The sequence below is a fragment of the Neocloeon triangulifer genome, unplaced genomic scaffold (assembly GCF_031216515.1).
Source record: "Neocloeon triangulifer isolate White Clay Creek 2 clone unplaced genomic scaffold, ASM3121651v1 ptg000014l, whole genome shotgun sequence".
Lineage (NCBI taxonomy): Eukaryota > Metazoa > Arthropoda > Insecta > Ephemeroptera > Baetidae > Neocloeon > Neocloeon triangulifer.
This window is the reverse complement of record NW_026775556.1, coordinates 19,468,437-19,482,903: the sequence shown is the minus strand read 5'-3', so window position 1 is coordinate 19,482,903 and position 14,467 is coordinate 19,468,437. Positions and strand designations below refer to the sequence as shown.

General features: G+C 36.5%; 5 protein-coding genes across 8 annotated transcripts; 3 read left to right on the top strand and 2 right to left on the bottom strand.

Moving 5' to 3' along the window:
• The first annotated feature begins 2,096 nt into the window (after window positions 1-2,096).
• LOC132199869 (polycomb group protein Pc) lies at window positions 2,097-6,427 on the top strand. Of its 2 annotated transcripts, XM_059624931.1 has the most exons (7): window positions 2,097-2,424; window positions 3,265-3,308; window positions 3,465-3,530; window positions 3,628-3,654; window positions 4,014-4,162; window positions 4,217-4,482; window positions 5,377-6,427. In XM_059624931.1, the coding sequence occupies exons 1-7, from the start codon at window positions 2,365-2,367 to the stop codon at window positions 5,788-5,790; spliced, it is 1,026 nt and encodes a 341-aa protein (XP_059480914.1). In that variant the 5' UTR covers window positions 2,097-2,364; the 3' UTR covers window positions 5,791-6,427. The 2 variants fall into 2 exon arrangements, with proteins under 2 accessions (XP_059480914.1, XP_059480915.1); XM_059624932.1 differs by lacking the exon at window positions 3,628-3,654 and having other exon boundaries at window positions 2,098-2,424.
• A 162-nt stretch (window positions 6,428-6,589) lies between these two features.
• On the bottom strand, window positions 6,590-8,642 carry LOC132199868 (mitochondrial carrier homolog 2-like). 2 transcript variants are annotated; one of them, XM_059624930.1, is made up of 3 exons: window positions 8,494-8,642; window positions 7,648-8,178; window positions 6,590-7,564 (listed from the first exon to the last, which is right to left on the bottom strand). In XM_059624930.1, exons 2-3 carry the CDS (start codon window positions 8,170-8,172, stop codon window positions 7,067-7,069), a joined length of 1,023 nt encoding a protein of 340 aa, XP_059480913.1. In that variant the 5' UTR covers window positions 8,173-8,178; window positions 8,494-8,642; the 3' UTR covers window positions 6,590-7,066. The 2 variants fall into 2 exon arrangements, with proteins under 2 accessions (XP_059480913.1, XP_059480912.1); XM_059624929.1 differs by lacking the exon at window positions 8,494-8,642 and adding an exon at window positions 8,275-8,427.
• Window positions 8,601-9,217, top strand: LOC132199874 (cytochrome b-c1 complex subunit 7-like). Its single transcript, XM_059624940.1, has 3 exons — window positions 8,601-8,701; window positions 8,763-8,819; window positions 8,904-9,217. Exons 1-3 carry the CDS (start codon window positions 8,671-8,673, stop codon window positions 9,152-9,154), a joined length of 339 nt encoding a protein of 112 aa, XP_059480923.1. The 5' UTR covers window positions 8,601-8,670; the 3' UTR covers window positions 9,155-9,217.
• On the bottom strand, window positions 9,216-10,719 carry LOC132199872 (INO80 complex subunit E). Of its 2 annotated transcripts, none has more exons than XM_059624937.1 (6): window positions 10,568-10,719; window positions 10,395-10,502; window positions 10,160-10,344; window positions 9,753-9,852; window positions 9,528-9,700; window positions 9,216-9,422 (listed from the first exon to the last, which is right to left on the bottom strand). In XM_059624937.1, the coding sequence occupies exons 2-6, from the start codon at window positions 10,485-10,487 to the stop codon at window positions 9,323-9,325; spliced, it is 651 nt and encodes a 216-aa protein (XP_059480920.1). In that variant the 5' UTR covers window positions 10,488-10,502; window positions 10,568-10,719; the 3' UTR covers window positions 9,216-9,322. The 2 variants fall into 2 exon arrangements, with proteins under 2 accessions (XP_059480920.1, XP_059480921.1); XM_059624938.1 differs by having other exon boundaries at window positions 9,753-9,849; window positions 10,568-10,717.
• On the top strand, window positions 10,668-13,663 carry LOC132199873 (ubiquitin-ribosomal protein eL40 fusion protein). The gene is made up of 3 exons (XM_059624939.1): window positions 10,668-10,815; window positions 11,027-11,225; window positions 13,402-13,663. The coding sequence occupies exons 2-3, from the start codon at window positions 11,036-11,038 to the stop codon at window positions 13,596-13,598; spliced, it is 387 nt and encodes a 128-aa protein (XP_059480922.1). The 5' UTR covers window positions 10,668-10,815; window positions 11,027-11,035; the 3' UTR covers window positions 13,599-13,663.
• Window positions 13,664-14,467: the final 804 nt, after the last annotated feature.

The window sequence follows — 14,467 nt, the reverse complement described above, 5'->3', positions numbered from 1 at the left end:
ATTTCTTATGCATTTTTTGGTCTATCTCAGTCTATCTTATCATCTGTACAGAATTATGTATTGTTGCAGAGAACCTCATCAGGAAATTTTTATCATTATCAACACATAATTATGGCCCAACTTGTTTGCATCTAATTCAATTCGATTATTTCCTCATAACAAGTCAGAAAAACTACATTTAAGCAATAATTATAGTTTTACATTATATTTTTAAAATAATTGGCAATTTAAAATAAGAATATTTAAAATTGATGACACAAGCGTTGTGCAGGTTGCATATATAATAAATGATCAAAACTTCTTTCAACACCAGTAAGAAATTCCAAATATATTTTTGAAAAGATAAAAATATTATCTTTCCAATAATTTACTTCCAAGTTTGAATCAAAGCTGAGAAAGATATTTTAATTTGATTTCTTTCATAATATTTTAAATTTCTTGTAGGGAGCAAAGTTGCCCTGAATTTCCCTTCATTAAGACACCCAATAAGTATTTCTTGAAAATGATATGAAAAAGCGTGCCTTCTCTTGATAGAGCCTGACGAGCGACGTTCTTTTGCACGTATTATAAAATTCAAGGAGCTGAATAAATATTGTTTAAAAATAAGTCCTTCTAATCGTGCGCGTTTGGCGCAGGCAGGTGCAAAAGAAGAAACGGACAATTCGGAATAGACGAGATCGCGTTATTATTATTATTAAACGCGGACCTGGCGGCACGTCAGGGCCACGGAAGCGTCAGGTGGCGGCCAAGAAAAGGTTCGCCTTTTTTCTTCTCTCCTCTCTTCTCCTATTTGGCGCGGACCACTACATTATAATATTATTGTCAAGATAATAAATGTAATGCGTAGCAAAGGCAAGGGTCGGAGGGTAGGCCGCCGATATATATTTCGCGTCAGCTGCCGCCGCGGCTCTCCAATTGCGCGCGCGATGCCTGATTTTTTTCTAAGCTCTCTCGCGGCAGCAGCTGCCGCTATTTAAGCGCGCCTGCTGCCGAAAACGATCATAATCTCTTTCTTATTTGAGAATCTTTTCTCCACTTCGATTGTGGCCCGGCTTGTTACAGAACACGCGACACACCATATCTAAATCCTGAATCGACTCAAAAGTAACAAATTATTTCCAGTTGAAAGTTGAAACAAACAAATTTGAATCTAAACCAAAATAATATGCCCTAACAACTAGTACTCATACTTTATTGCAGTGAAAAAAAAAATATCAAATTAGTGGAATTTTATGAATATGGAGTAAAATAAAAACAAATCAATTGAAGAAATTTCTTTTTTCAAGAGGAAAAAAAGAATTATTTCAGGGCAAGGAAGAAAGAATGAAAGAAAAAAATTGACATTTTACATACACAATGTTTAACTTTAAAGTACTAAAATTAAAATTCAGATTAAATTGAATTATGTAGGATTTGTTTATGCTTTATAATATTTAGAGACAAAATTATATTATTTTGAATTGAATACCATTCGATTCTTCATGTACTTTATGGCACAGAGCAATGTCAGTAATATTTATCAGATATAAATATACTAAGTACTAACGAAAGTATCAAAAAATAAACATAAAAAATTATAAACTTCCGTAACATTTATTATTACTTCAAGTGCTCGGCACTTCGGCATCAGTATAAACATAAACATTGCTTACAATAATTTGTTTTACTAAATTTTATGATGACTATAATTCTCTATTACTTGAATGGTGACTTTTACAAAGATTTTAGATGACTTTAGAAGGCCCTGGACTTCAACCTGTATTAGATAGGGCCCCATTTATTAGAAGGTCCCGTTTTTGGCACTCATTGCCTACGGTGCTGCTGCGTGGCGGCCGTGGATGAAGCGTGTAGCAGAAAGTGCTAGACTTGCTGTGAATGAATTGAAGAATCGATGCGATTTATTAAAAAATTTTATTTAAAAAAAGCTCATATTCAAGATATTATTGTTAATGAAGGACTTCGCGATTTAACAGAAAGTAGTAAAAAGTTTCGAAAGGGTAAATTTAAATTTTTGAAACTTTAAATTTTGAGTCGGGAAATCAGTTCGATTTCGAGAGAGGAATCGATTTTCGCGGTTTTGGTCCTGTCGAGTGGGTAGTGTTTTCGAGAGAGGAGAAACAAATGCGCGAGCAAAAGCAAACGGAGCAAACGTCAGCGCGAGTGAAGCCTTGGAAGGAGTTTGGTTGTTTGTAAATACGCCAAGTGCATTGTTGGGCCGCGCCACTTCGGCCTAGGGTCCCTTTCGCGAGGCCCTTCCCGTCGCTAAAGTGCGGATAGGACGCTGAGGCCTCCGGCCGAGGCCCACACTTGCCCAGCGCAAGGTCTTCCCTCCCAGGTGGACCCCCGACACTCTGCAGACTCGAAATGGAATCGGGGGACCGCGTTTACGCGGCCGAACGCATCATGAAGAAGCGGGTCCGCAGGGTGAGTTGGGCCCCAGGCCCCTTCCGAAGGGCCTCCCGTCCTTCCTTCACTCAAAGACGCACTTCCGGCACTGACACACTTTCGCTTTCCAGAAGTGCATTTATTACTTTGTTTTGATGCAGTTCAAATTTTGAAATTTCAATTGATTTGCAGCAAATTAAAAAAAAAGCACTAATTATAGTTAAAATATTTCTTAAAAAAATCAAACCGTCAAGTTAAATAGTTTTTGAAAATAATTTTTAGAGTGTTACAATTTCTGCAGCACCTTCGTTTAAAAATATTAATATTAAACAATATTAAATATTTTATTTTATTTTATACCATATTTTTATAAATTACATGGTTTTAAAGTTTAATTTCCAAATTGTTAATATTACCAGAAATTTTGAACAATCGTTTTTAATTTTTGCATAATTCCTTATTTCTCATATCCAAATTACACTTATTCTAGTTACAGTAAAAAAATATATAATTATATCAATTCCTCAAAATTTATTAATTTTTTTTAAACTTCGTTGAACATTTTAAATGACGCAGAATATTTTTCTTTAATTGCCAGATTTTATTTTCCACTTTAATCACATTTTTCAGTTTAAATAATTGTCAAATGTTGAGCAAATTATTAAATATGTTTTCATTTCGAACGATTTAAAATTTAAATAAAATTTTAATAACAAATTTCTAACAATTTTTTTTAAAATTAATATTGTTTATACCTTTTATTTCAAGTTTTTGTTAAACCGTTTCAAATAATATAGAGCTTCTATTTTTATATAATATTCATTAAATAAATAAAATTGTGTTGTTGGACTAAAAAAAATTTGTTTTTGAATTTTACAGGGCCGAGTGGAGTATTTTGTCAAATGGAAAGGCTGGAGCCACAGGTAAATAATCACCTTGAACTGATTTTAATAACGATAAAAAAAATGAATTATTTGATTTCGGAGAATTTGAAATGCGAACAAGGGATTTGGTCTAGTTTTTGCCCAGCAGACGATACAGACAGTCTTGCATTAAAGCCGAGTTTATTGATTTTCCAGGCACAGCACTTGGGAGCCAGAGGAGAACATTCTGGACGGCAGATTGATTGAAATATTTGAACAAGGGTGAGTGTCCGGTTTTTATTTAAAATAATTTAGTACCATTTCATTTGTGAATTGAAAAATCATGTCATGAGCATAAATTTGTTATTTTTACAAGCAGCTGGAATCCATACTGTAATAGACACAGGTCTGCATTAACTGTCAAAAGTGTTATTAATTTTCAATCAATATTCTAAAATTTTAATAAATTTAAAATAAAATTAAGGCCAAATTTTTTATAGTCTTGGACGAAATAATTTATAAGAATGTAAATCAAAAAGGCTTCAAATTTAAAACTTTGTTTGTTGTATTTTTTTTGTCCTTATTTGAATGCAACACTTGCTTATCCTAAACCTGCCTGCTAAATTAATGTGAATCAAAAGGCCTTTTGATGGAAAAAATAAAATTTAGTTACCAGTGTCAATCATTTTCTTCATTTTAAGCATGATTTTAAACAAATATATATTAATTGTTATCTGAAAAATAATTTGCATTTGATAATTTCAGGACGAAAGACAAAGATTTGCCGCACAAAAGAGGTCCTAAAAAGAAAGAGCGGTTGCAAGATCACACCCCTGTCAGCATCGGCATTTTGGACGATGACGCCAGTTCGTCAAGCATGCCCATCACGGACAGGAGGCCGAGATACGAAGCAGGTAAAGCACCATAAATTCAACTTATTTTCAATTTTAAAATATTTTTGTAATCAGTCGCATCTGCTGACGAAGAAGAGGAGGAGGATGAGGAGGACGTCGCGGCCAGTTCGATTTGCGGGTCCTCCCCTGCAGATTCGAGCAAAGCAAAAGATAATCACCACGGAGGAGCCAAACGCAAAGCAGAAGTGCTGTCGACTGAGTCTGGAAAAATCGGAGTGACGATCACGACAAACCACGCACACAAGACACAGCGAATGATGTCGCCACCGAGGAGTCCATCGTTTGCAGACACATTCATCAAGTCACTCCACCTCACACCAGTAAGCTCAAAAAAATGTCCCCAAGGAAAATCAATTTTTTTTTTGGTTTAAGTTTTAGCTATTTTGAAAAGAGGAGGATTATAATTTCTCAAATTAGGGTCAATTTCAAGATAAAAAATTTTAATATTCAGAAAAATAGATTTTTCTTGAATTTTTAGGAATTCAATTCAATTAATAAGTATTCATATAGATTTGAAATAATTGGATTATAAAAAATAAATATAAATGACTGAAACGAAGTAAAATTAGAAGAGTAAAATTTTTATATTATGCAAGTTGTAAGTTGTAACGTGTGTTACTTGTAAATATGTCATGAATGCATACTAAAATCTTTATTCTGCGATTTTAATTAATGCTAATAAGAAGTAGAAACCTGCACTTGAGGGCGTTCACACCTCATTATTTGGCGGGGGTGGGTAAGCAATTGACCATACCTACTCCAATGTCAGTAGGAAAAACCACCCTCCAAAAACGACAGTATACAGGCTACAGTCAACATTGGCACTTCCAGAAGTCATACATATCATAGAATTTCTCCTAAACTTATACACTTAATTTTCAGCGCTTTAGCTAAAGAGTCATAATTCAATACTTATAATACAAACTAGGTACTTGTTATACTTATTTTCTGTGGGTTTTCATTTTTATCAGTTTCTTTACAAACGTCAAGCGAGTTTTTCTAATATTCACATGAGGGACATTTTTATTAAGCTGGAACTTTTGTGGCTCAAATATATTGCGCATTTCAAAATATAAAATGCAGCCATTTTAAATTTTTCAAACACCAATTTGCAAGAATCGAGGGCCTGATTGAAGAATATTTTCACTCGGCAACATTTTAAATTTTTTCAAAAGGTTTTACTAAATTCTGATGATTTTTCTTTCTTTTCACAGGTAAATCGCCGGCCGTCAGCCGAAACGGCATCACAGGCGAGCCAAAGTGATACGAAAAGCTCGGACATTGGCGATTCCTCCAAGTCAACGCAGTCCTGCGAAGCTGTGGCGCCGGCGAGTTCGGTGACAAAAATAAGTGGCTCTCAACTAGCCATCGACACATCTGGCCAAAGAATGAAGAACGGCGAACTGGCCACAGCGCCTGGCTCGCCCCATTTGCCACCCGGACGCGCCGAGGCGCCTCGAAGTCCCGCAAGCGCCGAGTACTGGCTCAGCAGAGCCCCCATGGCTGAGGAAATTGTGATCACTGATGTGACCGTGAACCTGATGACCGTGACCATCAGAGAGTGCAAGAAAAAGGACGGCTTCTTCAAAGGGAAGGAAAGGGAGGAGGCGGAAAAAATTAGTAATTAAATGCAGATTATTTTTTTTCATTGTTATTTTCAAACTTACTCATAGAGCGGCAAAGCATCCCAGGTTTTATTACTTGTCAGTCCCCCCTTCCATAAAAAACAAACATTGCTGGAAATTTCCTCTTCTTGACTAGACACTCGACATTACCAGGTTGCTTGGAAAGAATGCCAGTGTTTACGTAGGGCATGTTTGCCATTTTCTAAAGCATTTTTGCTAATGTTCTTAGCAATACTTAAGCGAAATAAGGTATTTATTTTTTATTTCCAATTGACCGTTTTCTGAGGGGTTGTTCAAATTTGTCATGGGTATTTAATACCCCGTCCCCAGAAGCAGATTTTATTTTCAGTGTCGCTTGTCTTTTCTCTTTTATTCGGTTTTAATAATTATTTCGATTTTAAATCACGGTTTCCTAAAGTATGAACTTGAAGGCTGGGAAAAACGAGAGAAATCATCAGTAGAAGTCAGTGTATATTTATTTATTTCTATAATAGTAACTTGTATTTTGGCTTGGCTCTGTCTGATCTGATTGAACAGTAAAATGCAGTTTGTATAGGCATATTATATATAAATATTAGTGAATTTTGTTTTGCTGTAATCATTGTCATTCAATTAAAGCAATTAAATGTTTTACTGGAATTTCTAAGAACGTTTCCTTGCTCTGATATTCCCCAGTGAAGAGAATTGCTTGCGAATTTATAAAAGTTGATCAGGAGCAAGAGAACTGAATTTTTTGGATGCATTTATTTGGGAATAAATTTACTATAACATACATGTACTTGAAATAAAAATAACAAAGCCATCAGTAGATCGTAAGTCTGAAATTTATTGCGGCTTTAATTCATTATATATTCTGCTAGTTTGATTCCTGAACTGAGCATCAACACAGTGAACTATAATAGGCATCACTTTGATGCATGATTCCATTCAAATACCAACGGTGTGACCACAAAATAGCAACATTACTCAAGCTGTTTGCAGTGTGCAAAAATCTCGGTAAAAATAACATCTCCAACAAAATGCAGTGGCACCTACGTCAACAGGAGCAAAGATAACTGTTATTTAAAAAGTTTAACTCACTTCTGTCTCGGTCATACTGATCCATAAAAAAAAACTATACATGGGAAACGTCTTTATACACACAAACATACATTATTTTTGCAAATTCATAGAGAAAAATAGTTTCAAACAATCAATTTGAAAACAATTCCTCACAAAACAAACATTCTAAACTTCAAGTTTTTTTTCCCGAGACAGTACAAGTTTTTTTTGAATAAATTTAGTATTTGGCTGGTTTGAAGGGCTCGAGTGGAATGGCCCTGTTGCCTATGATGACCTGGGGTCCTGTATAGTAGCGCCAGAGCAGGGAGGAGCCGCGCATCCACTGGCCCTCAGCCCTCAGGTGCGTCAGACACGCAACCCAGTTGGTGTAGGTGGCTGGCATCTGCGGAGGCTCGGCCGCCCGCAGCGACGACCCTTTGATGGCCATGCAGCTGGCCACCACATGGAAGGGGTAGGTCACCGTCGAGGCCAGGAAGCCCATGACCGCCGAGACTAGGTTGTTGAGCGTCCTGTCCTGCGACAGGTACGAGCGCACCAGGAAAATTAGCGACGAGCTCACAGTGATGGCGGAAATTTCGCCCACTAGTCTCGGAGTCAGGCCGGACCAGAAGCCGCAGATGCCACTTTCGCGATAAACGCTCACAACAGCGCCAACTGTGCCTTGGTACTTGGTCTCCCGTCCGACGAACTGGGCCATTGCTCGGAAGGCAGCCACCTGAGAAATAATAAAAATTCATTTATTTCCTTGATAATTTTTTAATCAAATTTGAAAATTGATTCATTTCACAAAATTCAAACCTGGAATGGTTGGCTGACAATGATGGCAACTGATCTGCAGCTCAGCTTGAAGCCTAACTGCTTCAGGAACCTGTTTCTTCTCTGAGCGATGGGCAGCTCTTCGTCATAAATTCCGTCCTCGTTGTCTTCCTCCTCCTCACTGTCGTCGACGCTATCCTCGTTTTGCGTGATGTCTTTCTTGTTATTCTGAATGGGCTCGTTGGTGAAAATTTCATGGGCTTTCAGCACCTCCGACGTGCAGTGCTGTGCATAGTAGAAGACTGTCTGTGAGGTGAGTTTGAGGGCGAGGCCTCGATAGCAGCCAGCCAGGCCGTCAATCTGCTTGATGTGTCGAAGGTATTGGAAAACATTAGGCAAGGCCAGGGTCGGTCGGCCGAAGAGAGTCTTCGTGTGGTACGGAACGATCGGTTCGTGTCCGATTTGGATCAGGAATTTGGCCAGCTCTAGAGGGTGAGTGGCCGTGCTGGCGATCACTCTCAGGGTCACGTTCTGCCATGAGCTCTTCGAGTCCGAGCTGCCGGACATTTTTACCTAGAATGTTATCACTTTCATTAATTTTTTTGTCAGTGAAATTGCGAAAAGCACATTTTTTTCTTGAAAATGGAAACATCATCTTTTTATACAAACCATTGCGCTCATTAAATTAAATTATGAGGGTTTTCGAGAGGTGTGTTGTGTAAAGGGCAAATGCAACGGCACAAAAATTATGCCAAACTGCATAGAGCGGTCATGCCGAAAATCAATTTTTTTAGGAATGTTATTAGTTCATTACCGGTGCGAGGAGTGGCGTAAATAGGAAAAGATAGTGAAATCATTGACATATCAGTCAATGAAGAGAATACGTACCTATATTGATTTAGATAAGACAAAGAAATCTAATTCGATGTTGGAAATTTTATCGTGTTTTTATGATTTTTCCAACATCTGCTTGTTAGTTGCAAATTCGTGTCACGATGGCACCACTATCGAGTTTATCGACCAAAGGAACAAAACCACGCCCCCATCTTCAGGACTTTTGGAAAAATGGCGAACTGTCGGCTGACCGCATATTTCAGTCAGTTTTTATTGCATAATCGAGAGACTTGCAATTTATCTGGATTTAAATTATTTTTCAGACAAATTCCCCGGCCTGAAAAAATGGGCGTACAACCTCTCTGGCTTCAACAAATACGGTAAATAGAGCGATGAAGATTTGCAATGGGTGCCCATTGCTTTGATCTAATTTTTCAAAAATTATGTTTCCCCTCTTTTTGCAGGACTGCACAAGGACGATGTCCTCGATGAGTCCAACCCAGACGTCGTCGAGGCTCTGCGCCGGTTGCCCGAACACCTCAAGGACGAGAGGACCTTCCGCATTGTCCGCGCCATGCAGCTGTCCCTGCAGAAAGCCTACCTTCCTCAGGAAGAGTGGACCAAGTTTGAAGAAGACAAGAAGTATTTGCAGCCGTACTTGCAGGAAGTCATCCAGGAGAGGTTGGAGAAGGAGGAATGGAATAAGAATATCTAGATGGTGTGCAAATTACTGTTATAGTTTCAAGGATGATTGTAAATAATAAAAATGTTAAACCGACATTTTTATTAAATTTATTCTAATTTTAACCTGTTTTCAACAGAATCTAATCAATAGTCTAAGTAGTGGAAAGTTAGTTATAATTATTTTACAAGAAGAGAACAATTAATCAGCGACGTCAGGAATATCCACACCATAACTTTCGTCTCCCATGTCTGGAGAAGTCTCAACAAGTTCCATTTCATTAGACTCGCTGAAGCAGAAACTGCAAAACAATAAACAAGGTTCAATATAAGATCTAATTAAAAAAAAGAAAAGGAGCACTTAATTCAAATAAATTAGGGTGTTTTTCATTCAATTATAATTATACCTATCTAAGGAAGGGTCATTGCTGAAGAGCTCAGAGGGCACTGTTGGGGGTGCGCGGCACGGCAGCAACTCCATGAAGCTCTGCCTTGATTGCAAATGCCTCTCCACCTCTTCTGGGGTCAACTGACCTTCAGACAACATTGGTGACATTGTGGATGAATTTGCAGGGTTCAGCTGGGAAATTTAATTTCAGAGTGAATTAAATAAAATCAAGGTTAAATTTCACCTTCTTTGTGACAGGTTGTTTTGCAGCCGTACTGGCTGGCAACCTTTTGCGCTTCTTGGCCGCCGGTTGAGATCCACTGCTGCCTTCGCTTCTTTTTCTACTTTATGAAAGACCACATTAGCCGGTTCAAGCATATTTTAAACTTTTTAATAATGATTAGCTTGTGATTAAAAAAAATATTGATCTGAAATTAACAATTCTCGCTTTGCATGAAGAAAATTTTAATAAATGAATTCTAAAACCATTTTATTCTATACATAAATTAAGAAAAAAATTGTTGTTTGACAGCATTTCACGAATTTCATTTCTCATAAAGTATATTTATAGAGACAATATTTTTTTATATCATTAAAAAAACTATTTAACATAAAAAAGCTTAAAAAATACAAGGTAGCAAAAATTTATACCTCTTCATAGGCTCCTGTTTTACTTTTTCCTCTTCCTCGGAGGAATCTGAGGGATTCGAGTCACTGGAATGCGAGTTCGGCTGTTCATATTGGATAAGTCTGTCCAGTAAAAATGACCGGTCTCGTTTTGCGCTCAAATACTTTTGTTGCGCTTGCTTCAGAATGACCTGGAAATTTTCATTCTCCTAAAAAGGTGCAAATTTAAATCAGGGATTTTTTCTACAAGTCGCCTTACGTAAATCAGGTATTTCAGTCGATGCTTCAGTCTTCTGTACTTGGACCTGTAGTCCTCCCCGTCCGTCTCTCGAAGGCTCAGATTCGAGACCATTTCGATTTACAAGCCCTGAAAGACAAACAGAAGTTTATGGAGATAAAAATTTAAGACTCAAAATGGGAGCGAAAAATCACCTCAAATCCCTATAATGTGTAATTTGAGCAGCTGCTTATTTTTTCCAGGAAATAAAATGTTTTTCTCTCCAAACCAAAACAAATCAAGCCAAAACGCCACGCCCCCGTTTTGTTTCCTTCTGAAGTTTCCAAAACCGGCACTTAGATGGCACTGTCGTCCACCTTTACGAACTTCCGTGCATGGAAAAGGGGAGAAAAGCCATTTTACCAGCACAAAGTTTTGTCCTGACCACGTGGAAATCACATAGGTATGCACATTTTAGTCGTTTTTTACAATAAATTAGTGAAATATCTGGAAATTGCTTTGCACAACGAAAGCTCTGCTTCCTTCTGCAAGTGAATATCGCTGAATTCGTGCGCAAAAACCGATTTTAGCGGCTCAACAGGTGGTTGCAAAAGTGCCGCCTTGACGGAGGACGATGATGGCTTTGCTTAATTTGGACTTTTTTACTTTCGCAGGTCGCCAAAATGCAGATTTTCGTCAAGACCCTGACGGGCAAGACCATCACCCTCGAGGTCGAGCCTTCGGACACAATCGAGAATGTCAAGGCCAAGATTCAGGACAAGGAGGGCATTCCTCCGGACCAGCAGAGGTTGATCTTCGCAGGCAAACAGCTTGAGGACGGTCGCACCCTTTCCGACTACAATATCCAGAAAGGTGAATATTAACAATATTAATCCTAAAATTTCCTCTACAAAAAGCATTGCTACGTATCCTGGTCCACAGGAAAATAATAAGACTCTTGAATTGTGACTTGAGGAACTAGAATTTAAAAATTTTCTGTTTTTTTGCTTCAATTTTACTAAATTCAAATTAAAAATAGGGATAAATTAAATTCGAGAGGTGTCTTAAAGTAACAGTTAATCATGATCGCCCCTCTGCGGTAGTAAAATTAAACTAAATTTAAATCTTATTTTTAAATTGTAATTTAATGGGAAAAAAATTATTATCAATTGCTCTTATAATTTTTTTTATTTTGTGATGGTGTGATGCTATATAAATACAGTATATTTTGTAATTAACCAATTTACAACTGAGTTAAAAGTAACACCATCATATTCAATGTAAATGCAAGTATTTTTTATAAAGGAGCTCAATTTTGAACAAATTTTAATGTAATTTTCTACTTGTAATTATCAATTGAAACAAACTTTATTCAACTAAAGTACAAATAAAATTTTGAGCTTATTGCAGTGCCTATTAAGATATTTTAATTGATGGATTAACAATGCACCCTGTTGTTGGCTGCAATTAAATTAACAGCACGTAAATTAAACGCAGGTGTTCTTTATTTAATCCTATAATTTAATTCTACACTCGGGGTAAATTTTCATTCTCATAAAATCTAACTCCTGCTACACCAAATCAATTTTATTCAGAGATTTTCTTCAGAATTGATGATTGTAAAACATTTTTATATGAAAAGGAAATTGCCATTTGCCTATCAAAACATTCAATGTTTTAATAAAAAAAAAAATGTACTTATTTTTTGTGAGCTATTCTCATTTTATAAATATTCTTGAATTTTTTTCATATCATCAGATTTTTGCAAATTAGCAGGAATGAAGAATTAATAATTCAAATGAATTGAAGTGAGATTTTTTAATTAAAGCAGAAAAGGTTAGAAAAACTTGATCAATCCCTGGTCGTTGTGGTTTGACTGGCATCAATCATATCGAGTCAAAGATGTTTTTGTAACACTTGGTTAGTCGAGTGTGGTGCTGTCGATTCGACTGCCGTGGGATGTTTGCATGATGCACTCGAGATATGCATTTCTCTGTTGGCCTGAAAGTGTCGGTGCTAAGCTCTCATTACTTTCATCAAGGTAATCCCACATTGATGTCTCACCTGCAGACAGAAACTGGTCTTGGATGTTGCGATTACAATCGAGACTGCGTCCAATGTTTTATTTCCATCAGATACTTATCTTAATTTATTTAAATTCAAGTGTTTGCGATCAAGAATTTATGCAAATCTGCATTGAGTGCTTCGCAAGTGGCCGAGAAGATGTTAAAGTACTTTATTGGCTATCAATTTATTTACTTCTTCCACTTACATGTTAAATGCAATAACTGCAATTATAATTAATTGCTCAAAAGAAAACTCCTACGTGTGCCTCGGGTGTAATTTTTGAAGAAGCTGTAAAAATTTTCTTGGAAAGATTATTTTTGTTCAGAAATTTTCCAACCTGTAAAAAATTATACCAATGAAAATAATGTCAAATTATTCAATTTGTTTTTGAAACCTTTTACTTAAAAATTACAAGTTTTAGAGCAAAGATTTTCGGTTCACTTGTATTTTTTAGAAAACAAAAAGTCGTGCAAAAGTTTTAGGAATTTAATGTGAATTTTTTTCCAATCTGCAAAAACGCCAAGTTCAATTTTATGATTTTCTGCTAAAATTTATGGATGAAAATCGAAAATTAATATTGGGCTCAGATGTCACGAATTGAACTTCCGAGATTTAGAGCTGTTAAAATAATTCAGTTAAATTTGTAGTGAAATTTATTTAAATTGTAAATTTATTTTTCATAATCCAAATTTTAATTTGTTGTGAAACTGAATTTTTAGCCAAGTGTTTTTGTTAAATTTTTTAACTTCACCAAGCGTTTGTGTTACCAAGAGAGGGTCTAATTCTAAAAGGCAACTAGTTTGACCAGTGCTGTCAGGCGAACTGATAATGTTGCTCTTGATGAGGACTGCAGCCAATTTCGACGCCATTTAATTATTACTCCGCCTTTCATTTTAGCACTGGTCACGTTGCTATTCAGCATGTGGCCCTCGTTTGCCTATTCCACTTTTTTCTAATGAAAAAAATTTTGTGTGATTCGCAGAGTCGACCCTTCATCTGGTGTTGCGCCTCCGAGGCGGCATCATCGAGCCCAGCTTGCGCATTCTGGCGCAGAAGTACAACTGTGACAAAATGATTTGCCGCAAGTGCTACGCCAGGCTGCACCCGAGGGCCACAAACTGCCGCAAGAAGAAGTGCGGACACACCAACAATCTGCGCCCCAAGAAGAAGCTGAAATAAGCAAATCGCCCTTCCCTGTCGACCTATGTCATTCCAAATAAACTTCCAAGATATTTTCGAATGTACATCTGAGCAAAACCTTTTTTAATACCAACACCCCTTTTGATTTTTTTTGCCAGTTATTTTATCAAATTATTTGTTTATTGATGTGATTTCATGCCGTAAATTTTTCGTCTCGTTTTTTGCTGGATATTACAAAAGAAAATCCATTAGCGAGGTGGTGAGCTAAAAATAAACCAGACCAGGCTAAAAGTTGATTTGGTTGGTTGGATTACATCCATCCGGTGAAATTCTTCTCACCAACTGTAACACGTTTGGTAACTCGCAGTTCTAATATTAAAAAAAAAAAATCAAAAGGCAGATAATGTAAGTATTTAGTTTAAGAAAGCAGTGGCAGATGATGTTAAAAAATGAACCGGCATTATCCTTGTTGAGAAGGTTGTTTTTCAAAACACTCCGTAACTACTAATTGCTTGAGCCTTATTTGATAAAAAAAGTCCCTCTAAATGAGTCAAAAATTTCATTTTATAAAATTTTATGGCTGTAGTTTTTTGACGAAACTATAAATGAGGTTATATTTTTTAAGAACATTCTCTGCGAAGGAAATACTCCAGTTTGATGTCAACGGTTTTAACAAGGTTTTGATCTAACGTTTTTTTTTGTCATTTTTTTCTTAAATTAGAAATTCTACGCAGACATGAGAAAATTGTTTGGAAATAAAATATATCTTATATTCTTGGAAAAGTTCTGCGACGTAAAATTATTTCGAATAGAAATGAATAATTTTATTGTTTATGAAGTGCAGCCAAAAGTAATTTGCCATAAATTTTCTCAACAGTTTCTTTCTGTACCCTGAGCATAATTTATCC

Coding starts and splice junctions, on each gene's coding strand:
- LOC132199868 (XM_059624929.1), bottom strand. Junction 7,565..7,647: donor TTGTCAGCCAACCATTCCAG/GTTTGAATTTTG, acceptor ATTATTTCTCAG/GTGGCTGCCTTCCGAGCAAT.
- LOC132199874 (XM_059624940.1), top strand. CDS start 8,671: ATGGCGAACTGTCGGCTGACCGCATATTTCA. Junction 8,702..8,762: donor TCGGCTGACCGCATATTTCA/GTCAGTTTTTAT, acceptor ATTATTTTTCAG/ACAAATTCCCCGGCCTGAAA. Junction 8,820..8,903: donor CTCTGGCTTCAACAAATACG/GTAAATAGAGCG, acceptor CTCTTTTTGCAG/GACTGCACAAGGACGATGTC.
- LOC132199873 (XM_059624939.1), top strand. CDS start 11,036: ATGCAGATTTTCGTCAAGACCCTGACGGGCAAGACCATCACCCTCGAG. Junction 11,226..13,401: donor CGACTACAATATCCAGAAAG/GTGAATATTAAC, acceptor TGTGATTCGCAG/AGTCGACCCTTCATCTGGTG.
- LOC132199872 (XM_059624937.1), bottom strand. CDS start 10,487: ATGGTCTCGAATCTGAGCCTTCGAGAGACGGACGGGGAGGACTACAGG. Junction 9,853..10,159: donor AAACAGGAGCCTATGAAGAG/GTATAAATTTTT, acceptor TCTTTCATAAAG/TAGAAAAAGAAGCGAAGGCA. Junction 9,423..9,527: donor AATGACCCTTCCTTAGATAG/GTATAATTATAA, acceptor ATTGTTTTGCAG/TTTCTGCTTCAGCGAGTCTA.
- LOC132199869 (XM_059624931.1), top strand. CDS start 2,365: ATGGAATCGGGGGACCGCGTTTACGCGGCCGAACGCATCATGAAGAAG. Junction 3,531..3,627: donor ATTGAAATATTTGAACAAGG/GTGAGTGTCCGG, acceptor TTTTACAAGCAG/CTGGAATCCATACTGTAATA. Junction 4,163..4,216: donor GAGGCCGAGATACGAAGCAG/GTAAAGCACCAT, acceptor TTTTGTAATCAG/TCGCATCTGCTGACGAAGAA.